At 37.3% G+C, this 26,927-nt stretch overlaps 1 protein-coding gene across 1 annotated transcript; it reads left to right on the forward strand.

Annotated features, from left to right (window-relative positions):
* The first annotated feature begins 2,745 nt into the window (after positions 1-2,745).
* Positions 2,746-26,927, forward strand: LOC144224633 (uncharacterized). Its single transcript, XM_077755714.1, has 3 exons — positions 2,746-2,776; positions 16,356-16,488; positions 26,498-26,927. Exons 1-3 carry the CDS (start codon positions 2,754-2,756, stop codon positions 26,669-26,671), a joined length of 330 nt encoding a protein of 109 aa, XP_077611840.1. The 5' UTR covers positions 2,746-2,753; the 3' UTR covers positions 26,672-26,927.

The following is a 26,927-nucleotide window of genomic DNA, read 5'->3' on the forward strand; positions in this document are numbered from 1 at the left end:
AACCATTTATACTGAGGTAACTAAACATAGTAATAATGATATTTATAATAAAGAGCACCTTTCTGTAGGGTCATTTTGAGGATATCATGAGCTTATGTATAAACACAATTTAGAAATTGTTAGGTAGGACTAGATTTTAATGGTCATAATGTTATTCTTATCTACGACTCCACTAGGTTTTAAAATTTTAGGTTGTACTGGATTTGAATACCTAGTAAAATAGTTGAGACTTTATTTTCTAGTATCATTAAAGATTTAGAGCATGGTAGTGAGAGGTCAAAAGCTGAGTTTTAGAGATAATTAAACTAATCATGATGTCAGGACGACAGAGAAACAATATCAGGATTGGAAGGTCAATTTAGGAGCTTATTAGCCTGTACCCATGTTCTTGGCTAAAAGACTGAATAGGAGTCATGGAAATGGGAAGGAAGGAATAGTTTGGGGGGTTTAGGCTGCAAAAACCTCTTGAGCCCCTTGATGACTGATTGGCAATGAAGGACAAGAGACAGAGAGGACTAAGTGGTTTGAAACTTGCATCTCTGGGAAAACTGAATTAATCTAGTTTTACCCTCATGCTGCTGTTGGTTGGCTTTGTAAATAGGTAGCCTTCTACATGATCTTTAAAACATTCTTCTGTCATTTTCTATGCATACTTCTGAATCTTGGGGCACTTTCATCACAGCACAGGACTTGTTTTCAACAATCTGGATCCAAATCACTTTCCTAGGATGAAGTCTTGATGAGGTTCTGAGATATGGGATCTTATACCATCTTTGAGGTCTAGTTGAAATAGTGTCCCCTCTAAGTCAGATTGTCTGTGAAGGTTCTGGGAAAAGGGAATAAAACTAGCTCAGCTCAGCTATCAGCCTATGATTTTTGGGTCTTCACTTCTATTCCCATTCATCCTAGTCTATTGAAGTTAGCCCCAAACATATCATTTCATGGTCATCTACAGAGCTGCAACTCTAGTCCAGGCCTCTGAAATAAATTTAACCAAAGATTCAATGGGAAGAACAGAATTATTTGTCTTATAACTACTGTGCTTGCACATACACAGGTGAGTGTGTGTGCTTATGTGTGTGTGTGTGTGAGAGAGAGAGAGACAGAGAGACAGAGACACACACACACACACACAGAGCATAAGTATGCACAAGCACAACATAGTCTATTCAACACAGATATCTGGACTTCTTTTTTCTCAAAGAGAAGCATAAAGAATTTCTATAATTCTGAAGGGCAGCAGTCATCAGTTGAGTTTAAAATAACATTATATTTTCTATAAACATTTCCTCTTTCCTCAAGTTATCAGTTTACTTACACATTGCTTTAACCCTTTCTTTAGGAAAGGATACTGTTAAAATACCAGCAAGTAAACTAAGGGGTTTTATGCTGAGGTCTTTACATCAGTACGAATTTACATTTTGTAAGAACACCCTGAGGAAATTCCAACTTCTTCCCTTAAAAACTTAAATGGATCCATTTCAGATGTGCAAGTCCAGCTTCATGCTCTAATGCAGCCAGATTGCCATAGCTTCATTTTAAAGCACAGGTTTCTGGTGATAATACCCATCAACACTTTTCCAGTATTGGCTGAGAATGACACTTACCAAAGAATTTGACTTGAGTTATTCGCAATGAATAACTTAAATATCTAACCCCCAAATAGATAGATGATGGACTCTGCTAATCTTTTCATGTATTTGATGCTTTCTAAACACACACATATTTCCAGGTATTATGACTGATTTTCTATTAAGAAATGATATTTTGTATTTCTATAAGAAATATATGATAAGAGGAAAGATTACCCAAAAGTCAAAAATCAAAGCATGGTATCATAAATAATATTAGTTCCCTAAAAATATAACTTGAGTGATTCTATATAATTTAAAATGGGTTAAAATTAAGTGTGCCTGATTTTTATAAAATTTATCAAATTATGTTTTATATATCACAAATTAAAACTTGAGACAGAAACTATCTAATTAATAGTTACGTTATGGCAGTATGTGTCTAAATCCTGAGTAGTGACAATTTTTTAACAATATGATTTCTTTAGGGGCACCTGCATGGCTCAGTAGGTTGAGTGTCTGACTTTGGCTGGCTTTGACTGTGAGTCATGATCTCACAGTTCGTGAGTTTGAGCCCCGCGTCAGAGCCTGGAGCCTGCATCAGATTCTGTATCTCCCTCTCTCTCTGCCCCTCCCCTGCTCACACTCTGTCTCTTTCTCTCTCTCAAAAATAAACATTAAAAATTTTTAAAAAAGCAATGTTTTCTTGATATACTATTGTTTTCTGATTACTGCAGATGAGAATGGCTAGCCATACTTATATTGTATGCATCTGATGACTTGTGTCTCCATCAAAGTTGCAGCACCCTACATGAAATGACCATATAAAGGACAAGGTATGGGAAAATCACAAGTGAGATCTTTGTTCCGTAAGACTAAGGATAATGTTACCTCCCTGCAGACCTTAAGAGAGAAAGCTCTTACCAGTGCTCAGCAGGAAATGTCATGTAGAGAGCACTTCTGGGAGCGGGGAGTGAATTCACTTAGGAAAATTGCCAACCTATAGGATCCAGGGAAAAATCCAGGAAAATAAATATCTTGTTCTGAGTGTCCTACACACTTCTCATCTCCTGCCAGGGCTCCTTACTAATGGAATGCCACCAGAAGCCAGAGGGCTACAGATCCTACTAATTAATCCACACAGGTCACAACCCAGGCTAAAGAATGGGGTGGAGAAGAGTGATGAGTACCTCTGATGAAAATAAGTAAGTAAATAAGTAACAACAAATAAATAAGTAAATTTACTTATTTACTTATTAAATAAGTAAAATAAGTAAATTATAATTTTTAGAAAGTTAAAAAAATAAATTCTATCTATTTAATCCTTATTTTATTCTTTCAGCTTTATTAAGATATAATTGACACATGACATTGTATAAATTTACATTGTGCCTGTGATGATTTGATACACTTGTATTTTGTGAAATGATTAACGCAGTAGGGTTTGTTAACACCTCCATCAGCTCACATAATTACCATTCCTTTTTTGTGGTGAGACCAGTTAAGATCTACTGTCTTAGCAACTTCCAAATATATAATACAGAATTGTTAACTATAGTCCTCACCCTGTATATGAGATTTCCAGAGCTCATTCATTTTACACTTAGAAGTTTGTACCCTTTGATCAACATCTCCCCATTTTCTCCACCTACAGCCCTTGGCAACCACTATTTTAGACTCCATTTCTAAATTTGGCCCTTTTTTACATTTTATATATAAGTGATAACATATAGCATTTTTCTTTCCCTAACTTATTTCTCTTAGCATAACCCTCAAGGTCCACTCATGTTGTGGCAAATGGCAGGATTTCCTTTTTTCTCATGGCTGAATAATATTCCATTATATGTGCAAAGACACACACACACACACACACACACACACACACATACACGACACACACCAAATCTTCTTTAACCATTCATTTGTTGACAGACATTAGGTTATTGTAAGTAATGCTGTGATGAATATTGGAATGCAGATATCTCTTCAAGAACTAATTTCATTTCCTTTGGGTATATACCAAGTAATGGGATTCCTGGATCATATGGTAATTCTATTTGTAATTTTTTGAGCAGCCTCCATACTGCTTTCCATAATGGATGTATCAATTTACATTCTCACCAACCACACACAAAATTCCCTTGTCTCCACATCCTTGCCAACTCTTGTTATCTTTTGTCTTTTTCATAACAGCAATTCAAGCAGATGTGGGGTGACATCTCAAATTTTTGATTTTCATTTCCCCGATGATTAATGATGTTGAACATCTTTTCTTGTACATCCTGGGCCACTTGTATGTCTTCTTTGGAAAATGTCTCTTCAATTCTCCATTCACTTTTTTAATCATATTAGCTTTTTTTTTGTTTTTGCTATTGAGGTGTATAGGTTTCTTATATTTTGAATATTAACCTCTTTATCATATATCTGATTTACAGATATTTTCTCCCATTCCATAGGTTGCCTTTTAATTTTGGTGACTGGTTCTTTTTGCTGGGCAGAAGGTTTTTAGCTTCATGTAGTCACATTTATTTATTTTTGCTATTGTTGCTTGTGTTTTCAATGTTAAATTCAAAATATCATTGCCAAGATCAATGCCAAGGAGTTTTTAACCTATATTTTTTTTGTAGGAGTTTTATGGTTTCAGGTCTCATGTTTATGCCTTTAATCTACTTTGAGTTAATTTTTATGAGTGGTGTAAGATAAAGGTCCAAGTTCATTTTTTCTGCATGTGATTATCCAATTTTCCAAAAATCATTAATTGAAGAGATTACCATTTTTTAAGTTTATTTATTTATTTTTTTAGCTATCTCTACACCCAGAATGGGGTTGAAACTCATAACCCTGAGATCAAGTCACGTGCTCTTCTGAGTGAGCCAGCCAGGATGACCAGAGGCTATCCTTTTCCCATTGAGTATGCTCAACTCCCTTGTCAAATATAAATTGACCATATATATGTGAGGGACTATTTCTGGGCTCTCAATTCTGTTCCTTTGGCCTATCTGTTTATCTTTATGCCAGAACCATACTGTTTTGATTATTACAGATTTGTAGTAGTTTTCAATAAAGAAATATGATGTCTCCAGCACAGTTCTTCCTCATGATTGCTTTGGTTTTTTGAGTTCTTTTATGGTTCCACACAAATTTTGGGATTTTCTTCTATTTGTGAAAAATAAATAGGAATTTTGGTAGGGATTCATTGAATCTGTAGATGACTTTGGGTAAAATGGATATTTTAACAATATTAATTCTTTCAGTTCATGAATAAGATATATCTTTCCATTTATTTGTGTTTTCTTTAATTTTCATAATCAAAGTTTATAGTTTTTAGTGTATTAGTCTTTCACCTCATTGATTAAATTTATTCCTAAGTATTTATTGTTTTTGGTGCTACAATGAATGGGATTATTTTGTTTTGTATTGTTTGTCTGATAGTGCATTGTTAATGTATAAAAACACAAGTGATTTCTGTATGTTGATTTTCTATCCTGTAACTTTACTGAATTTGGTGTTTGATATAATAGTTCTTTTGGAGTCTGTAGGATTTTCTCTATATAAGACCATATCATCTGCAAATAAAGATAATTTTACTTCTTCCTTTATGATTTCAATGACTTCCATTTCTTTTTCTTACCTGATTGCTCTGGATGGAATTTCCATTACTATGTTGAATTGCAGTGGTGAGAGTAGCCACCTGTGTCTTCCTCCTAATTTTAGAGAACAAGCTTTCAACCTTTCACCATTCATGTTACCTGGGGGTTTTTCATACATGGTATTTAATTACATTGCGGTACATTCCTTCTATACCCAATTTATTGAGAATTTTTATCATGAAAGGATAAAAATTGCATTTTGTCAAATGGTTTTCTACATCTATTGAGATGATTGTATGATTTTTAGTCTTTATTCTATTACTACCCCTGTTTTCTTTTAGTTTCCACTTATATTCCTTCACTTCGAATCTGTTTCCTTAAAGTTGAAGTGAATCTCTTTTAGACAGCATGTAGTTATATCTTAAAAACAAAAATCCATCCAGGGGTGCCTGGATGGTTCAGTTAGTTAAGTGTCTGACTCTCTTGGTTTTCGTTCAGGTCATGATCTTACAACTTGTGAGTCTGAGCCACACACTGGACTCTGCACTGACAGTGTGGGGTCTGCCAGGGATTCTCTGTCTCCCTTTCTCTCTGCCCCTGCTCCACTCACTCTGTGTCTCTGTCTCAAAAATAAATAAACATTTAAAAAAAATCCATTCAGACACTCTATGCCTTTTGATTGAAGAATTTAGTCCATTTACATTTAGACAAATTATTGATATTAATAATGATCCATTGATATTAATTATTATTAGTGCTATCTTGTTTATCCAGGTGTTTTATTTTTCCCTTATTTCTCCCTCACTTGCTGCTTTCCTGTATAAATTGAGGATCTTACATAGTGGCATGCTTTGGTATAAGTTTCTGTTTTGTAATTACCTGGCTTATGTAAAACAACTCACAGCTATAAGTTTTGTTTTATGCTAATAACAAATTTAATTACATAAAAAATTCTACCCTTTTACTGCCCTTTTTATAGTTTTGATGTCATAACTTATCATTTATATTGTATATCTATTAACAAATTATTATAGCTATATTATAATATCACATATAGTATTATAGTTATTGATTTTGAGTATATACTTACCTTTCCTGCTTATTGTATATTTTCATATGTTTTTCTGTTATTACTAATTAGCATCCTTTTATTTCAACTTGAAACATCTTCTCAGCCTTTCTTGTAAGGCATTTCTAGTGGCAATGAGCTCCCCTAGTTTTTGTTTGGAAAAGTCTTTATCTCCCCTTCACTTTTTTTAACCAACTCTCTTTATTTAAGATTTCATTTTTAAGTAATCTCTACACTCAACCTAGGGCTTGAACTTACAACCCCAAGGCCAAGAGTCACATGCTCTACCAACTGAGCCATCCAGATGCCCCTTCCCTTCATTTCTGAAGGACAACTTTGCTGGACAGAGAGCTTTTGGTTGGCAGTTTGTTTTTTCCTTTCAGCACTTTGAATATATCATTCTGCTCTGTGATTTCTGTTGAGAAAAACACGTATGCCCTTACAGGGGTTCCTTTGCAATTTTCAAAGTTCTTTTATCTTCATATTTTGAAGATTTTTGTTGTTGTTGTTTATTTTTGACGGTTTTATTATAATGTGTCTTGGGAAGGATCTCATTAAGTTGATTTTGTTTGGTGACTTATGAGCTTTATCAACTTGGATATCCAAAATCTCTCCCCAGATTTTGGGTAGTTCTCGGGTATTATTTCTTTAAATAAGTTTTTTTTTTTTCTCCTTTCTTCCCTCTCTCTTCTGGGACTCAAATAATTCACATATTTCTTTTCTAGTCCAACTCTGTCATGATGGTTTTGTTACTTAACCCAAATTATCTAATTACCTGGGCATAGAAGATAGTTCAAATGATAAAAATAAAATAATTAGAATAAATTTAACAAAACATGTATAAATCTTTTGTACTAAAAAGCACAAAAAATTGATAAGAGAAAGTAAAGAAGATAGAAACAAATGGAGAAATATAAAAGATTTATAGACTGAAAGACGTAAATGGGAGATGGACACAAACAATGCTTTGCAGCTCACACAAAACTGTGAAATCATTAAACAAGATCACTGTTTAGGCTTCAGACATAGAAATTGTATCTATACAAATATAAAGAGGAAAAAAGACTTTTGGAGAAAAGTGAGCCACTTACCTATGGCATAAAGTTAGGATTCAATCTGGCGAGAAGAACCACTATGACTGGTAAGGAATGAGGATATATTTTAGAACTTATGGAATTGTGAGAGCTAATAATAACATCTATGAAAAGTGTCTCTCTTTCTGGTGACTGGCTTGAAACATGGGTTGTAAGAAGGCCATACATACAAGAATACCAAGCTGGGTATGAAGTGGGTGAAAGCAAAGGCAAATTGGAATCTGAAAGAATAAAGAGGAACTAACAAGACAAACCAGAAACTGCCCACAGCTATCTCTCATTGCATCTAAACTGACAATAATCTATGCTTATCTGTATTTTGGTCAATATATCTGTATCCCTGTAACAAGGTTGCAAAGGGGCTACTTAGCTGAAAATTTTGCCAGGTAGGAACCTGCATATGAAGGTGTCACACTTGATTTCAAATTTCCTCCTGGGGCACCTGGGTGGCTCAGTCAGTTAAGCATCCCACTCATGATTTCGGCTTAGGTTATGATCTCATAGTTTGTGAGTTGGAGCCTCACAGTGAGCTTTGTGCTGACTGTGGAGCCTGACTGGAATTCTCTCTCTCCCTCTTTGTCTCCCTATCTCTCCCTCTCTCTCAAAATAAATAAAGTTTAAAAAAGGTTGTATATGTTCTTGGTCTGTATCTCAGAGAAGCTCTAGGAAAACATTTAGCAAAAGCCAAAGGCCCTGCAGACCCTGCTGCTGCTGCTGCTGGTCAACAAAGCAAATCTGTAGATCAAAGACAAAGTATGTAAACTGCAGCCCTTTGGTGTCCTGTACTCACCTTCCAAGCAGCCTAGCTTATGCTTCACTTTTGTCTTTCAAATCTTGCATAAATTTTCTTGTAGCCCATCCTACCTTGAAACCATACAGAAAAGAGAATTCTGGGAAATATACTTCAGCTTAGCAAAATTATCACATACAAAACTATCACAAATGGAAAGAGAGCTATAGAGTTTTTTTCAATAATTTTCAATAAGACGACTTTTCAACCCTTGTGGTAAATGACCACATCTTGTTTTTATCATTGAACATTAAATCCTGTGACAAATATTTAAGAATAAATGCTTTGCAACATTTAAAAAAAAAAAAAAAAAGGGGGCGCCTGGGTGGCTTAGTCGGTTAAGCGTCCGACTTTCGCTTGGGTCATGATCTCGCGGTTCGTGGGTTCGAGCCCCGCGTCGGGCTCTGTGCTGACAGCCAGCTCAGAGCCTGGAGCCTGTTTCAGAGTCTGTGATTCCCTCTCTCTCTGACCCTCCCCTGCTCATGCTGTCTCTATCTCTCTCCTAGAAATAAATAAAACATTTAAAAAAAAAAAAAGAATAAATGCTTTGCATGAGTTTGAGGTATTAAGTATCAACAAACATATAAAAGAGAAGTTAACTTTAATTTTATTATGTATCAAGTATATTGCTCAGCACATTTTACATTATCATAATGCTCACAACTGCATTGTAGATTTTTCTCAATTTACAATGATTTTCGTTTAAAAGTTAGGCTCAGAGGTGAAATAAGTTCCAAAGAATCCAGAATGCAGGCTTAAACTTGAATCTGAACATGGTTCTTTGATATCAAGATCATGCATTTTCTATCGGATTACAGTTAGAAAGAAGAGGACACTATGTTAAAAATGTTAAGAAAAAAATATAAAGAATTTTCTACAAGCTTGAACAAGTGAGTGGCAGGTATGTGGAAGCAATGATAATTAGATGGCTTTAAAATAACTCATCTAAAAATGACATTCCACCCAGAGAAGAGAAAGTTGAAAGTAGAGTGGTCTTCACTTGTAGGATTGCATGGTTGTCAAAAAGGTGATGGTTCTGTGATTAACAGAAGATACCAACTCATACACACAAAGGATATACGTTCTCTTAATGCAGGTAAGAGATAAGTAATTTACTACATGCACACAGCTATACAAGCCAGGCAAAACACTGACACACCCAGTCAGAGAGACAAGCCACGCCCTCTGACTCAAGTCCTTACCAAGCAGTCTTTCTACTTGGATACTTGGATACCCTCACTTGATGCGAGTGAGGATTCTGTCACATCCTTCAAAGAGACTTGGTTTGTCATTCTCAAAGGCTTTATAACCTCTGGCTATTTCTAGCTGTTACTCAAACTCTGGCTATGTGCTTGACTACTCACCAGGTTCAAGAAGTTTGTAAAATTCTCAGCACATGTCTAAGTAAAATTTTTCCAGGCATAGCACATTCCTAGCTTGCCCAGGTTTCAGGCTTGCCCATGATCCATGCTGCTAGGAAAGTATCCATATCCAAAAATCAGTAGGTAGAAAAGAGGAAATGATCTTAAACTTTGAAACTAGAGGTCTAATTTATATATAAAAAGACATTTTATGATAGTGAGACTTTTAAGAGACAGGAATAAGGATTATAGAATTTATGACATAAGTCTTTTCAAATAGTCCAGGCCCTTTTTTCTCTGGTTTCCTTTAACTGTGATTCTAGACTTCTCTAAATCCCTTCCAAAATTTTATTCATTTACTTATTTAATCATTCATTTAAAAGAAATTTATTGAATGCTTAATATATTTCAGGTACTGTGTGGATGTCAAAAAGTAGATTTGACTAACTAGGTTTCAGGAAGAGAATATAAAACCCCCTGCAAGCATACACCAAATGAAGTTATCAGACTTCTAGACATGATATTTGTTCCATCAGAACACATCTGTAATTTTTTATTTAATTTTTATTTTTTAAATATAGTTTTAAATTTTCTTTAGAGAGAGAGTGCGAGTGTAAGAGGGGTAGAGGGCCAGAGGGAGAAAATCTTAGGTAGTCTCCATACTCAGCACCAAGCATGATGTAAGGCTCAATCCCATGACTCTGGGATCATAATCTGAGCTGAAATCAAAGGTCAAATGCTTAACAAACTGAGTCACCTAGACACCCCAGAACATATCTATAATTTGATACTTCCACTTCCTTTGTAAGTATTATATTTTTCTCTAAGAAATTTTCATAAATTTATGTGTAATTTCTTTGTTGCCTACAAATGTGGATTCCCTGTGAATTAAGACTTTGCTATCAAAATATTCAGTGTATCAGCAAATTATTCATAGGAAAAGTATTTTCAACATTACGGGGACCATTTAGAAATTTATTTTTCTCAGTAAAAATCTCAACCACTTTGCTTAGTAATCAGCTGCTGATAATTTTTAAATTTTCTGTTCAAGCAAAATGTAGCAGTTAGGTTTTGTGAAATAATTATGAATAGTTTGTAAAGACATAGAGGTGTTCGTGACCATTTTAAATTACTTTCCACCCTTTTAATCCTTTGTCTCCTTCCAGAGTATGTACAAATATTAAATTAAGTGCCTGGCATATTTTATAGACCGACTAACATCGCCCTCCTTGATTTAATAGCTTTGTGGGAATTTTTCTAGGTCTATAGTAGGGACTAACTAGACTTACAGGCATCTTTCTTTCCTATGGTTCCTTTTCTCACTATTCATTCTAGTAGTATAGAAATTTCCTGCTTTGAATTTTTCCCCATGAAATTTATAAATATGAAAAGACGAATAGGTACACAAGGTTTATAGCAACAACATCAATAGCAACAAAAAAGTAGTCTCTCAACTCCTTAAAGACAGATGCTTTAAGTCTTCTTTTAGTATTTTCTTCCACGGCCACTGAGTGGGTCAGTCAGTTAAACATCCAGCTTTGGCTCAGGTCACAATCTCATGGTTTGCGAGTTTGAGCCCTGCATAAGGCTCTGTGCTGACAGCTTGGAGCCTGCAACCTGTTTCCAATTCTATGTCTCCCTCTCTCTGCCCCTCCCCTGTTCATGCTCTCTCTCTGTCTCAAAAATAAGTAAACATTAAAAAAATTTAGGTTTATCTTCCATATGCCTAAATACACATTGAAAAATTTCTTGATTATGCAGTTTTAGATATTATCCATTGACTTATTACTTTGAAAGATGAAAATCTATCTCCTTTATATCACCTCAACTTTTCTCTATGCATTCACTTGTATGCATGCATGTGCATGCGTACACACACACACACACACACGCACACACCCCTCTCCTTACATCAACTTCCCAATAGTCATATAATAATTTTGGTTGCAGTAATATTCAATTTTCACATTAAAGCTATTTAAATAGCACCATGGTTCAGCTGTATAACATTATAATGATCCCATGTGCTTTCTTTCACATCTACTTTTTTTCCTTTGTCTTTTTTTCACTTACTCTTCTTTCTCTACATCTTGCTCTCTTGTTAAAGATTCCAGCTTCACACACCCCAGACCTTGCCTCCTACTATGTTTACACCCTTCTTTTGGTAAGCTCAGATTCTTCCTAACAGCAAACAGGAAGCAAATTTGTTGAGATTTTGCATATCTGATGTTGTCTTTATTATTACACTTATATTTGATTGGGAATTCAACTGAATATGAGAATTCCATATATTCTCTCTTTTAAAAATGATTCCCCATAGGGATTTGAAGGCATTTCTATTTTTTCCCCCTAGTTTCCTGAGTTAGTTTTGAGAAGTCAGATACTTTTATGATTCTCAATCCTTTTATGAATCCTGTCTTTTGTTCTTTTCTCATAAAGTTTTGGAATCATCTTTTCCAGACAGTTATGTGCCAACATCTTCTTAACAGTTCCTTTCAATCTGAGAGCTATCTCGTTGAATTCTAGAAAATGTTTTAAAATAATTTATTTGATAATAGAATTTCCTATAACTATAATCTCCTATAGTGAACTCCTAATTTCATTCCATATCTTTTCCCATTTTTGGAGAGATTTACTGAACTTCATAATATAATTCTTTAGATGACTGCTTTGTCCCTGCAGTGATTTCCAAGAGTACTCTTATATTCTTCACTCTTTTTATATAGCTGCCTCTTCTTACTGCAAGCTCGTAGCACCGTCAGTATTTATTTAAAGACACTAATTACAAAATTCAAAAAAATTCTACTCTCATGATTCTTTAAACCTCTTTTGTCATTGGCTTATTTGTGCTCTATCTTCCATGTTGTGAGACCCTTTTATGCCTTTATATTTCTGAAGTTGGTTTTCCATTGATATTTCAGTGGGAGTGCTAAGAAGCTGCTTGGATCCTCTTTCTCCACAGCCTGGGCTTATTTATTGGTTCTCTGCAATCTAAGGTGATAAGCCTGGATCATGATGCCCAGTATCTCTAGAATATCTTCTACCAAAAGGAATTTTTTACTTTCTTATATAGGAGATATGGCCTGGCTACCACTGTTCTTAGATTCAAGTAGGGAAGGAGTCTCACCATTCAGAATGTAGATTTTCACTTAATCTCATTGTTTTCATCAGGAGACTCTCCACCTTCTTTGGTACAGACTCATTAGGAATTAAACTCTTGCTTTTCAACCACTCTAGAGGATGTCATATGGCCTGACTTCTAGGTATGGGAATGTACAGTGTACTATAACCCTTAAAGCAGGAACACCCTGTCCACATAAGTGCAAAGTATTTTTTTTTATTTTTTATGTTTATTTATTATTGAGACAGAGAGAAACAGACCATGAGTGGGGGATAGGCAGAGAGAGAGGGAGACAGAATCTGAAGCAGACTCCAGGCTCTGAGCTGTCAACACAGAGCTGGATGCGGGGCTTGAACCCACAAACCGTGAGATCATAACCTGAGCCGAAGTTGATGCTCAACCGACTGAGCCACCCAGGTGCCCCAAGTGCAAAGTATTTTTAAGAGGAATTGCAACTGATGAAATCTACCAACTGGGGAAATAATGTACCTGAACAGCTTAGCATGGACAATTGCAAATTCTTACAGAACAACATATAAGAAAGTTGTTGAATTAATATAAAGTAATAACAGAAAATTTTAGAATTATATAACACAATGGACATAAAGTCACAAAAATATCAAATTAGCCTAAGTCCCTTATAACGCCTCCCAATTCTATTTCTATGATCTCTGTGGTCCTACCTCCTCCTACAATCCTACTCAATTCCCATAATTCCACTGGTTTTAGAGCTTCACACTTGGTTCTTTCCTGCTAAGTCCTTTGGTGTCCCTTCCAAATGTTGTTTTTCCTCTTTCCCCAGGTAATACCAGCTCTCTCTTTCTACCATAACTTCCTCATCTTGATGAGGACATGTTTTTTCATTCTCTGTGAGAATCATATTCATTAATATGCTTAAAAAAGAAAATTCTAACAGTACTCCTAGAAACAGAAGACAGAAATTCTTCTCAAATTTAAGGCAGAATAATATTTAACACAAATTCACTGCAGGAGCTTCCCTTCCTGGTGAGGTTAGGTATGTTTTATGATTATCTAAAATCCCCTTTCCTTGGAAGTCTTCAAAGCAGAGAAGGGGGGCAAACTTTAGCCTATCATTCCTCCCAAAATCTCCACCCCAGAGTTGGGTTGCTGATCAGTTCACAGTCCAGGGTATGAAAGGTAGATAACGGCCTATCTACACAATGGCTTCTCGTATTCTTTTGGGCCATTTGAAGTGCCCACTTAGGAAAGACTCTGAGTTCAAATTCTGTGTAGAGAAAAACAGCTTATAAAGGTATTAAAGTGGACAGATTAGGAAAGAATATAGGAAGTGTCTCTCCCTCTCTCTCTCTCTCTCTAATACACACACACACACACACACACACACACACACACACACACACCTGCCTTTGGCAGTTAAAAATCATAGCCAAATGCTTCTCAGTATCTCCCCGTTGCTATGAAGGTGTAAAGGAAGAGGGCCTATTTCTAAGGTAACAAGGGTCCAAGTCAAATAAAGCCTATAGATTAAAGTCAACACTTTTCCATTAAAGTGAAATGGTATCCTGGACTCTGAAGTACCAGTGTACCGTACCTTCTAAGACCAACGGCTTTAGCCAAACAAATCGTATTTAGAGCATCATGGTTCAAAACTCCCAGCCAAACTCTCAATCTGTTCTCCTGATAAAGCTTTGCTTGAAATTGTATGAGTAAATGTTTGAAATACAAGAGAAATTGAGACAAACACAAAAGACAAGGAGTCTTTGAGAAAGAGATTTCTGTTTGTTCCTGGGCTGGTGGATGAAGGCCAGGAGTTAGGGTCATGCCTTTTCCTGATGTGTCTTTAAACAGAAGTAAGGCCCTGATGTTGAATATTTCAGGGTGTCTGGTGGTCTCCTCTCAGCAACATGTTTCCGACTACACAGTGTACGGATACAAATAACTTATTCTGCACACATATTTCCTTCTTTCCTCTTGCCTTTCCATCTTTTATATCTATTCCTCCACACAATGCCGAATCTCCCATGGAAGAAATACAAGGGCCCAGTGAGAAAAGTACAAGATTTAAAGTCAGAAGACTTATGAGTCCTCAGCCTCTATCACTTGACAGCTGTGAAAATCAGAAGAGTCACCGAACCCCTGTGAGCCTAATTTCCACTCTAAAATGGGAATAGTCACTGTACCATTTTAAGAACCAGGTTGAGGATCAATCATGACATTCACTAAAGCATCTTGCGATAAAAAGTGTTAGTTATTAATATTCTTCAGAGTTTGAAGGAAACAAGGATTTATAGACATATGAGTAGCAAAGGTACCAACCTGACCTCAAGAACAGAGATATCTACATTTAAGCTCATTTTTTAAAATACAGATTTTAGGTTGGATTGTCTTCTAATTTTGGTAGAGTTGGAAAAATGTCAGGCCCAGTGATACTCAGTACTAACCAAACTTGGTCATGCTATGATAGCAAGTAATATGAAGATGCATTTTAATTCTCAATTCTTTCCTTAAATTTTTTTTAACATTACTCATTTTTGAGAGACAGAGAGAGGTAGCATGAATGGGGGAGGGGCAGATAGAGAGGGAGACACAGAATCCAAAGCAGACTCCAGGTTCTCAGCTGTCAGCACAGAGCCCAAAGTGGGGCTCAAACTCATGGAGCATGAGATCATGACCTGAGCTGAAGTCGGATGCTCAACTGACTGAGCCACCCAGGGCCCCCTCCAATTCTTTCCTTTAATTCATCAAAAAGAATATTAATTATACTAGCCAACACTTCTTGAGTGCTTACTCTATTCTAGGCAGTGTTCTAAATGACTTCTGTGTATCATCTCATTAGACCATTGTAATAGCCCAAGAGGCACTGTTTCCACTTTACTGATGAAGAAACTGAAACACAGAAAAGCAATTACCCACCTGGTGGAGAAGCAAAAGTGTCAGGGTTAGAACACAGACAGTCCCCAGAGTCTGGATTCATAACAAGTAGACTGTCAGACCTTCCCGTTTGACTGGGCACTGTAAACTGAGGCAACAGTTAACCAGTGAAAGGTGGAATGAAGAGATGCTAAGATGTTATCTAGTCTACCCTCCCCTCAGGTGGAGAAACAGAGGCCGTCTCTTACAATATTGCTGAGAGATGGTCCCCCGGCCTCTATCAAGCTGACATGTTCAAAATGCAGCTGCTATTCTACTTGGCCAGCCTGAGCCCGCCCTTAGTGCTATCAAAACAAGGTGAAGAAGGTTTCCTGGCAACTAGCAGAGTAATCTTGGCCTAACAACCCCAATCCTTAATTTTTCTTTCCCTCCGTTTCCTCATACATGTCTCTCCTTCCTTTTCTAAATATATTCCTCTTGCTTTCCACGAGATAAATAAAAACAATTAAAACTTGTTTTCTCAGGCCAGAAATGAGTTACCTTTAGAAGTTGATAGTCTCAGGGCGCCTGGGTGGCTCAGTCGGTTAAGTGTCTGACTTCGGCTCAGATCATGATCACACGGTTGGTGGGTTCGAGCCCCACATTGGGCGCTGTGCTGACAGCTAGCTCAGGGCCTGGAGCCTGTTTCATATTCTGTATCTCCCTCTCTCTCTGACCTTCCCTTGCTCATGCTGTCTCTCTCTCTTTCTCTCTCAGAAATAAATAAAACGTTAAAAAAATTTTTTTAAAAGAATCTGATAGTCTCTTGTTTGTGAGAATGTCTCCCTTTGATTTCTTAAGTAGACGTACGTTTGCATGTTTTTAAAAAGGAAATTAAAATTCTATTCCTTTCTGTTTGATTATCAGTTTGGAAAACGTGGGCACACCCTTTGAGAAAAACTGTTCTGTGACCGCCGGGTCAAGGGTCCCCATTTTAAGTTCTACTTTCAGCTGGAGGACGGCGACCCCACTTCACTGGGCTACCCTGCAGCAGCAGCAGGTGAGTGACAATGGAGTCAAGCATCAAGGACAAAAGAGGCACCTTATGCCGGATGCTGTTTTTCTCACAGGTAAAATGGGAAATCAAATCCTCTCCTCTCTCGGCAGCACTGTCCTCTCTGAACATGACATTAACTTCCACAAACGAGCCTGGTGGTGAAGGGGTGATTAGCTAGATAGGCCCTAACAGCTGGGCTCCAGGAGATGGAAGCGAGGTGGAGGAGGGGCATTATCAGGCTCCGGGTCTTGTAGTTGTATCAACAGCGGCAGCAGCAGCAGATGAAAAGCTTCTAGAGGTGGGGGCAGGGGAGAGCCCAGATTGTAAACATCTCTTGCCTGTTGCCTAGAAGCAGTGGCAGCAAACAATCCAAAGACTGCTCCTAGGTTTTCAAAATTTCCTTTATACGCGGGGCTCTGTTTCTTTTTAAAATATGCGGCCATTTTATAAGGTCATCAGCACACATGCGACGTGTGCGTATATCCTAATAATTTCCTAGTCACCATGTGTAATGGCTTACCTAAAGTGCTCAATTATTGTTTAACAAAACCTTGTTAACATTAGTACATTAATGCCGGGGCTTTTATAAGCCTTTTAATGACTATTCTATATTTAGGCACTCATATTTGTAAGAATCGACAGAAATGAAAAGCTACGTGGCTTTATTTATTGGGAAATTTGACAATTCCCGAATGATGGTTTTCTGAAGCCAGCCGTGATGAAGGACGAGAGTTATGTATTAGAAATTAGTTTAAAATGTGCTAACAGTAATATTATAGGCTGTCTCTGCAGAAATGAAGTATGAAATACCGTACACACATAGAGCAAGGAAAGGGCAGGGTAGTGATAGTGGAACATTTTAATTACCTATGCATAGGACAGGATTACATCAAGTGGAGGAAGTAGGGCTGGATCTGGTGCAAAGCCGCTTTCTAATTTAACGTGTACATCAACCCGAAAGCGGAGAAAAGAATGCCAGGTTTAGGATTAAATAATATTTAGGGCTCAAAGAAAAGAGAGACTATGGAAAGCAGTGATTAAATCTCATTAAGCTTATGATTTAATCCCAAATTGAAGCTAGAGGTGTTTAGAGACAACATGGAAATTTAGGAAGACAGAAAATAAAATACAGCATATAATCATTAATTCAAAAAGAGACAAGCCACTGAATTAAGGTCAGGGTAAATTGCAAGGAAGTGGTTTTTAAAAACACAGCATCACCCAGAATGCCAGTCCCGCTAATAAGTGGTAAATTTGTTTAGCATTTTACAAGATCAAAGTGGAAAAGTAATGCCTCTAGAATGATGCAGCAAAGAACAGGCGCCCCCTCCCTTTTTCAAGATCCAAAAATTTTAAAGGAATAGAAAATCAAATCCTCTATACTTTGGAAGGGAGCTCTGAAAGGACCCAGGGGAGAAAAAGAGGCAAATTACCAAATCAGAGGACAAACCTCTTTTATGACATTAAAAGCACACAACCCAGCAAGGCATCCGTAGGGCCATTAAGGGGATGAGTGGGAAGTCAGTGACAGATGAGGCTGCCATTGCTGAGAGCCTGAATGAATCCTCTGCCTGCGTATTTACGAAAGAAGCTGAAGGTCACGTCCCGGAAACCGGGATACGTTTTCTTGAGGGGAAAAGTGAAACGTTAAAAGGATTTTATGATCACACAAGAGCAGATAGTTGGGCAATTATAACTATTAAAAGTTGACAGGGCGCAAGACCCAGATTAAGCATGTCACAGAAATCTGAAACAAGTGCAAAGGAAACAGGAAATGCCTTCAGCAGCGCGTTTTGAGAGCTTGCTCAGGAGAGGGAAGAATCAATCGAGCTGGGACTCTTTTAGGACTAAGTGCTTAAAAGAAATCCTTAGGTTCTTTAGAAATCTAGCCACCAACAACTGAGTCATGGTTGCAAAGTGCCAACCCTCATTTTGCAATTTACAAAAATACATAATCTAGTGAAAAGTTAACGTAATCTTGATAAGTCACAAATAATAGCATTTTCACAGGAATAAGGGCATTTGTGCACTACTGTTCATGGCAAAAAGGGATGTAAGCAAAGCTTCTAAATTTAAGTTCTTTATCACAGTGAGTTTCATCTGTAATCTGGTTGCATTAAATGAGATAGTATAAGAAATAAAGGAGAGTAAATCTGATCTACCCTTAAGAAAGGGAATTTGTGTATGTGATATGGAAAGGAAAGATTGTGGAAATTACTGCCATTGCTACTCTCCTCATCACCATCATCATCGAGCTGACTATTAAGTGCACAACACTTCAGCAGGGAGCGGTTTGATGGGGGTGTCTTTCTCCCCCTGTTGCAGGGTCTGGATTTCACACCGATTTGTCTCATCCCTTCTGGTCATTATGTTACCAACTATCATGTCACCATATTACTTTTAAAAACAAAACTAAAAATGCTCCACTTTCTGAGGATGTTCTTAGCATGGACAACTGCTCCATCCGCCAGCCTCCGGCTGTGTTTTGATGAACCAATAAAAATAGTCACAGAACTGTGGAGTTAAAATCTGAAGGAAAAGTGGCATTACTTAATGTTCATTAATCACTTAAAAACTGTATTTTCTTTTCCTTCCACCCTTCCTTCCTCCTCCTTTTACTTCCTTCCTGTGTTCCTTCTTACCTGCAAATATGTATTACATTTCCTAGACCAGACTATAAAATTTAACAATAAAACATGCAAACATGTATTATTGCCCTCAGATAATTCCCAGTGTTGTGGCAATATCAATAGTGTGATGGCAGCTAAAATACCATAAAGCAAGGGTAACCAGAACCACTTAAGGAAGTACGTAAGACAGCCACAGTCTAGTCAAGGAGTGGGTGGGGCATAGAAGGAAATTATAGGTGTTAACCAAATGAAGAATAAGTGAGAAAGAATATGGTAAGCATAAAGAGTATATTTACAAAAAGCTTAGAGGGGGAAATAACACATAATGACATGACTAGATTATAACTTCATTTGTATTTTTATATTTCTTTTCTACCAAACCCTACCACACTTCCCACATTTGTTCTTATATTTCCTTAAAAAGGAAAGAACAGGGGTGCCTGGGTGGCTCAGTCGGTTAAGTGTCTGACCCTTTACTTCAGCTCAGGCCATGATCCTGTGGTTCATGAGATTGAGCCCTGCATCTGACTCTGTGCTGTCAGCATGGGGATTCCCTCTCTTTCCCTCTCTCTCTGCCCCTTCCCTACTCGTACTCTTTCTCTCTCTCAGAGGAGAGAACAACAAAAAGGGTGTATTTATATATATAAATATATATATATGTACATATATATATACATATATAAGTGCTCATATATATTTATATATGTAAAATAAAAGTGCTTATAAATTTCAGAAATATATGCACTTTTGTTTAAACCTTTAAATAATGACCTGAAAGGGCATAATATAAAAGTGATATTTCTTTGACGTACCAAAAAATTAAATAGAAAAGATGGCGAAGAGAGGAAGCAACACTGACATCATTGAAAACATCAGGTTCTCTGGATCTAAAGGAGAAGGAAAAGGTCTTACAGGAAGAGGACAATCAGATTGCTGGGTTTAGCTATTATTACATTGAATAAAAGAGTACACGGTGGAAAAATATGGACCAGAGTAATGCCATGGAGGGGCCATCATATGATGGTCAACATGAAAATAATCCTTCCTAATTTTTCTTAACAAACCATCCCATTGGATTCAGGTGTAAACTTTAGTAATTCATGACTCACATACAACACCCAGCGCTCATCACAAGTCCCCGTCTCCTATGCAAACCATCCCCCAGCCCACCTGCCCTCCAGCAACCATCAGTTTGGTCTCTATAGTTAAGCATCTGTTTCTTGGTTTTCCTCTCTTTTTTCCCCACTATGTTCATTTGTTTTATTTCTTAAATTCCACATGTGACTGAGATCATATTCCAAACCGTCCCATTAAAAGTTAGTGAAATTCTTGCAGAAGTACTGCATTGTCCTCTTCTAGATCTAAATTAGCTGTGAAATCCAAGACCTGGATACACACCCATTATTCTTCATCCAGTGCTTACACCAGAACCCTGCCAGGAAGTTGGCTTTGCACTGATGAGCTTTGACTGTCTTTTTACCATCTTCACCTGAATGGATGGAGTCACTGTACTTAACATTCCTCCATCTCAGTGAACACAAGCAAGCAGGATGCTCAGAAAACGGGACTTTTTCCAGTACCCCCAAGTCTCCCTTTTTCTTCTTGCTTCCACATGTTCATTTAATATTTCTCTGGTTTTCCTCTTGCAATGTATCAAGACCTGCATTTTAGAGAAACACTTCTTATCATTTATCTTTTTTTTAACAAGGTGTGTTTTTACATTTTACATATTCTTATTTAATAGCTCCATTTTCCCTTTGTCTCATACCTTATTATGTTATACAGCTATTTTTTTTATTTTTTTTAATTTTTTTATTTTTTTACAAATAGTTTATTGTCAAGTTGGTTTCCATATAACACCCAGTGCTCATCCCCACAAGTGCCCTCCTCCATGCCCATCTCCCTCCTCCCCCCCACACCCATCAGTCCTCAGTTTGTTCTCAGCATTCAAGAGTCTCTCATGGTTTGCCTCTCTCCCTCTCCCCCACTATTTCCCCCCTTCTTCTCCCCCATGGTCCTCTATTAAGTTCCTCCTAATCCTCCTATATGTGCAAACATATGGTATTTGTCCTTCTCTGCCTGACTTATTTCGCTCAGCATAACACCCTCAAGGTCCATCCATGTTGCTACACATGGCCAGATTTCATTGTTTCTCATTGCCATGTAGTATTCCATCGTATAGATAAGCCACATCTTCTTGATCCATTTGTCAGTGGATGGACACTTAGGCTCTTTCCATGTTTTGGCTATTGTTGAGAGTGCTGCTATGAACATTGGGGTACACGTGCTCCTATGCATCAGCACTCCTATGTCCTTTGGGTAAATTCCTAGCAGTGCTACTGCTGGGTCATAGGGGAGTTCTATTGTTAACTTTTTGAGGAACCTCCACACTGTTTTCCAGAGGGGCTGCACCAGTTTACATTCCCACCAACAGTGTAGTAGGGTGCCCATTTCTCCACATCGCCAGCATCTTATCATTTATCTATAGCACATGATGTGCTGTTTACCTGGGTTATTTCATGTTACGTAAGTCATCACTAACTGTAGAAGATAAATCTTTATCCCTAAATAAGAGGAATTTTTAAAACAGAGTTTATTTATTTATTTTGAGAGAGACGGAAAGCATGAGCAGGGTAGGGGCAGAAAGAGAGTATCCTGACCAGACTCCACACTGTCAGTGCGGAGCCTGATGCGGACTCAAACCCACCAACCATGAGATTATGACCCAAGCCAAAGTAGGATGCTTAATGACTGAACCACCCAGGCGCCCCCTCCCCCAAATAAGAGGAATTAAAAAGCAAACTGAGCACGATGACAGAAATTTGCCTAGAAAAAAGTGAGGACTGGGAAGGGATTGCTACAGGATGTCTCAGAAGTCCTGTAAATATGACATTAAAAATACTGAACGTCCAGCCCCACAATGCCGTAATGCTGGAGTCCTGTACAAATTGGCCAGTCTAAATTTTAGTTGCTACATATAGGTGGATTAGGAGGAAGTTAACGGAGGACTATGAGGGAGAAGTAGTGGGGGAGAGGGAGGGAGGCAAACCATGAGAGACTCTTGGATGCTGAGAACAAACTGAGGGCTGATGGGGGTGGGAGGGAGAGGAAGGGGGGTGCTGGGCATGGAAGGGGGCACTTGTGGGGATGAGCACTGGGTGTTATATGGAAACCATCTTGACAATAAACTATTTAAAAAATAAATTTTAGTTGCTAGATATAGAGTATCCATGTTTATAAGCCAAAATACACGAAAACAACTTATTTCCTCTACCTTAGACAGGAGGCTCCCTACTGAAAAGAAAAAAATGTTTGCATGCCACTCATGCTACTTCTCTGCTTGTTGGATTTCAAAGACAGAAGTGGGTTATACCAAATAATACTACATTTTTAGGAATCATATGTATTAAATAATTAATTAATTGACCATTTGCAAATAAAAATGGGGTCTATGTGTCACTTTAATTCTCAGACAGGTGACTGAGGAACAAAAGTATCAACTGATCGATACACATATGTGATTAAGAACACCGAGCTGATTTCAGCAAATTGGAGCGCTGGGCCAAGGACTACTTTTGACTTGCTTTCTGACCTTTGGCAAATCAATTAAAATTAATCTCTACTCACATGCTACATCTTTAAAAACTGAAGGTTTTTGTTTATTTTATAATGTTTATTTTTGAGAGCGAGACAGAGCATGAGCAAGGGAGCTATCAGCACAGAGCCAGACACGGGGGCTCAAACTCACAATGTGAGATCGTGACCTGAGCTTAAGTCCAACTCCCATCTGACTGAGCCACCCAGGCACCCCTGAAGATTTTTATTTTTAAATTTCCCTATCCACCCAAGCAATTGCTGAAATTTAAGAGATGAACGTTAAAAATACCTTTGCAATAAGTACCATACAAGGAGCACCGCTTTAAAGCAATGCATACATGGCAAAGCCCCATAAATATTGATGAAACAAAGGAAAATTTCCCGAAACAGTACTTGGATAAATTAAAAGAGAGTCTCTTCTGGAAGGAATGGAAGCCTAAAGTCAAATGACTAGAGTGAAAATGTTTGAGATATTGGCACATAGCTAGGCATCGTTTTTGAAACAGAAGTTCCCATTATGAGGGGAAGCATTTCCCTATTGTCAACTTCTTTTTCATGTCTCTTCCTTGTTTGCAGCCCCTGATATATGGCTGCTGACGCTAAGGCAAAGTCATCATGATGCTTTAGAAGGTGTATGTTAGTTTCCTCAAATAATGGTTTTCCGTCAAGCTGCATATGCTTTGGCCATTTCAATATCTCTTCCAAATTTAATGCACACTTTCTTTCTCTAGATACTGACATACTTTACTCTGATTTTTTCCAACAACAACAATTTTAGATATTGAATGATATGTGCAAATTATGGTTTCTTTGTTTTTGTTTTTTATTATTATTTTAAAGCTATTTGTTTGTTTTTTTAGAGGGAGAGAGGCAGACAGAGGGTGAGAGAGAAAAAAATCTTAAGCAGGCTCCACTTCAGTGCAGAGCCTGATGTGGGGCTTGATCCCATGACACTGTGATCAGACTTGAGCCAAAATCAAGTGGCATATATTCAACCTACTGAGCCACCCAGGTGCCCCCAAAATTGATTTTTAATATACCTTCCCCCTCCCCTCACACACACACACACACACACACACACACACGAAGATGACTTGGGTTGGATACTATACTATTTTAAACATCATTTTCATTTATATGTGACATTTTTTTATAAAAGTACCTTTGGAATTAGCTGGCATATGTTGCTAATATGTTGCATATGTAGTATAGTATAGTTAAATATGTATAGAATATATGCTGAATCAACAGTGTGTAGATATAACACCTATGATTACTTTGCAAGTCTCCACGGGCCTGACTTGTAAACCCCAAATTTAAAAAGTTACATCAAATTTCCCAAACTATATAACTCTATAATTTAGACAATGCCTAAAAGCCTTAAAAATATACCACCACATTGGAAGTTAAGTTTTCACATTTGTCCAGTTTTAGAAACACCCAGTGTGGGGAAAGCTCAAGGAAGAGGCTAAGTTGTAAGAATGATGATACCTTCCTTGCTCTTGATATAGGTCTCTGATTGATGGATCAGAGCCCTCTTAGATTGACTGACCCTGGAAGAAGGGCATCAGAATTAGCAGCTGATCTTGAAAACAAGGGGGAGGATGACATTCAATAATATTTATTAAAATGGGAAGATATTTAAATGCATTGTTAAAATGAAGAGGCAAATTATAAAATAGTATGCACAGCAAGTCATCATTTTTGTGAGCAAAGAATAAAAATATATTTAAGCACATATAAGCATGGATTAGTAAAGATTATCTCTAAGTGATGGAGTTATTAAAGACTTTTTTGCTTTGTATGTAATTTCTAATATTACTACAACAAACATTATCCTGTCATAAAAGAATGGTCTTTTTAACTTTCACAATAAAATTTTTGTTCTCTCTTCTGAGGTACTCTTTTAACATGCAGATTTGATATTTAGACATAAATTTTCCTTCATGTTACATGCATATTTGTATATACTGTATAGATTATGTAAACAAATGTATCTAGTAACTAATGACATATTTGCATCCATATAAAATTAGCCAAATCTTTTTTTTATTTCTTAATGTTTATTTATGAGAGAGTGAGAGAGAGAGAGAAAGAGAGACAGAGAAAGAGACAGCGAGAGAGAATGAGTGGGGGATGGGTAGAGTGAGAGAGTGACAAAGAATCCAAAGTAGGCTTTAGGCTCTGAGCTGTTAGCACAGAGCCATACATGGGACTCAAACTCACAAGCCATGAGATCATGACCTGAGCTGAAGTCAGTCACCTAAACAATTGAGCCACCCAGGTGCTCCTAAATTAGCCAGATCTCTTAACCTAACTATTCAATAGTAACCAATTTTGCTGAGACCCTTCAGTTAATTTTATTGCATGGTAACAATAGGCACGTATTTTTGACTTATTAAACTAATAAGGTCATATGAAACTAATCGTTGTTGGTTTATTTCTCCAATTACATGCAGAGATTCTTCGAATCATAAAATTACTTAGGGCTGAAAGAGATCATTCAGCTTAACCCATTAATTTTACAGATAAGGATGCTGATGCTCAAAGACACTAAGAAGTGACTCAAGGTCACCACTTTAGTTCACAGCAAGCAAGCTTTCTGATGTTGAGCCCATTTAAGGTCATAGTGTGTACAACAGAGCCAGATAGAATTTACTTTTTTCCACTAAAATTGTTTGCTTTACTCTCCTTGAAATTTTGAAGTTATCCTTATTTATTTTTAAAGTGCTCACCTTGTCCCTTTAAAATGTGTCTCTTAATCTTAATAAATTGCTTCGAGGGAAACCACGTTTAAAGTATCCATGGTCATAAAAATGTATATTAAATAAATATAAAGTGATGACTTTAAAAAGTTCTGATCTTATGTTCTCTGATTCCATTTTGCCAATTTGTTGAATTTTGAAGAGCAGTTTTAAGGATTTCAATGTAAAGGTCAAGTGGTGTAAACTCATGTGTCTGACAGTCTTAGTATGAATGGTTCAAAAATAACTTAGTGTTAGGCATAATTGTGCGTGCATGCACACACGTACACACATATACGTATAGTTACAGCCATACATTTAGCTCATTTTATAATAAGTGATATTGAGTATAATAATCTATTTGAACTATTTTATATGAGAAAGAATTTAAAACATTGATCCCATTTAGGAAGCAATGTGATATAAGGAAAGGGCTTTGAAGTCTTAAATATATGGAACTCCAATCCACCTATCAATATTCAGACCTTAAGGTAAATTGTTCAACTTTTCTGAGCCTGTTCTCTTACCTGAAAATGGAATTTAGATCTACCTACAAGTATTTTTTGAATAAGAAATCCTATGCATAGCACCTAGATTACTGAAGGATATTAGAAAACATTCAATACATTCACTGCACCTTATTTCTAATTGGAAGTTTATATAAAGAATGCATGAGGAATATTCTCTTTGAACTCCAATTAATCTATAATTTCCTTCCATTCTTACTCATCTGATTGTCCCCCGTTATGATGGCAGGTTACAGTCTCATTTTATTCCGCAACTCAGCAGACCAGGAAGAGTAGATTCCAGACAAGACCTGATCTCCTCTGATGAGAACAGGAACCTTTCAAAAACGGTAGACCATATATTCTACATTTAAGAAGTTCAATCATCTTTTTCCATGTGTAGACATAGCCAGATTGCGAATGACTCCAAAAAAATATCAAATTTATAAGGTTTCTTAAAAATTTGATGTTAGTCATCAGACTCTACATGAATGCAAACAATGCATGTTGCTGAGGCTATGTTTTTATCTTGAAGAAGTGTGAAGAGAAAACTAAGGAAGACACAGCAGCTCTCCCTGATCATTTACATGGCAGTCATGTTGGATCAGCCAAGGATGCCAGTTGCAAGCAACAGGAATGGACTTTGAGAGGCTTAAGCAGAAAGCAAATTATGGAGACGGCATTGGGAAGCCAACAAAATCGCTGGTAAGGCTACAGAGCCAAGCCTGGAAAATGGGCATGAACAAAGGAGGTTTCGTGGAGGCCGGGATCCCATCCCAGATCATCCCACAAAACCAGTCCAGTGAGCACACAACGCTGCCACCTCACTGGACATGGGGTCCCGCAGCCTGTACGCCATCACCCCACCTCTGAACCTTGACCGCCTTGGCTGCTCTCCAGCACGGCTGCAGAGCCCTGCAACTGCAGCCCACGCCACTGCTTGCTGCTGTGGTGCATGGTCTGTA

Source organism: Crocuta crocuta, unplaced genomic scaffold, assembly GCF_008692635.1.
Source record: "Crocuta crocuta isolate KB4526 unplaced genomic scaffold, BGI_CrCroc_1.0 scaffold92, whole genome shotgun sequence".
Lineage (NCBI taxonomy): Eukaryota > Metazoa > Chordata > Mammalia > Carnivora > Hyaenidae > Crocuta > Crocuta crocuta.

What these genes read in the sequence shown, in the direction of transcription:
- LOC144224633 (XM_077755714.1), top strand. Translation starts at nt 2,754, where the DNA reads ATGAGTACCTCTGATGAAAATAA. An exon ending in AGTACCTCTGATGAAAATAA is followed by an intron (nt 2,777 to 16,355) that starts GTAAGTAAATAA and finishes TTTGATTATCAG; the next exon opens with TTTGGAAAACGTGGGCACAC. An exon ending in CTACCCTGCAGCAGCAGCAG is followed by an intron (nt 16,489 to 26,497) that starts GTGAGTGACAAT and finishes TTTATCTTGAAG; the next exon opens with AAGTGTGAAGAGAAAACTAA.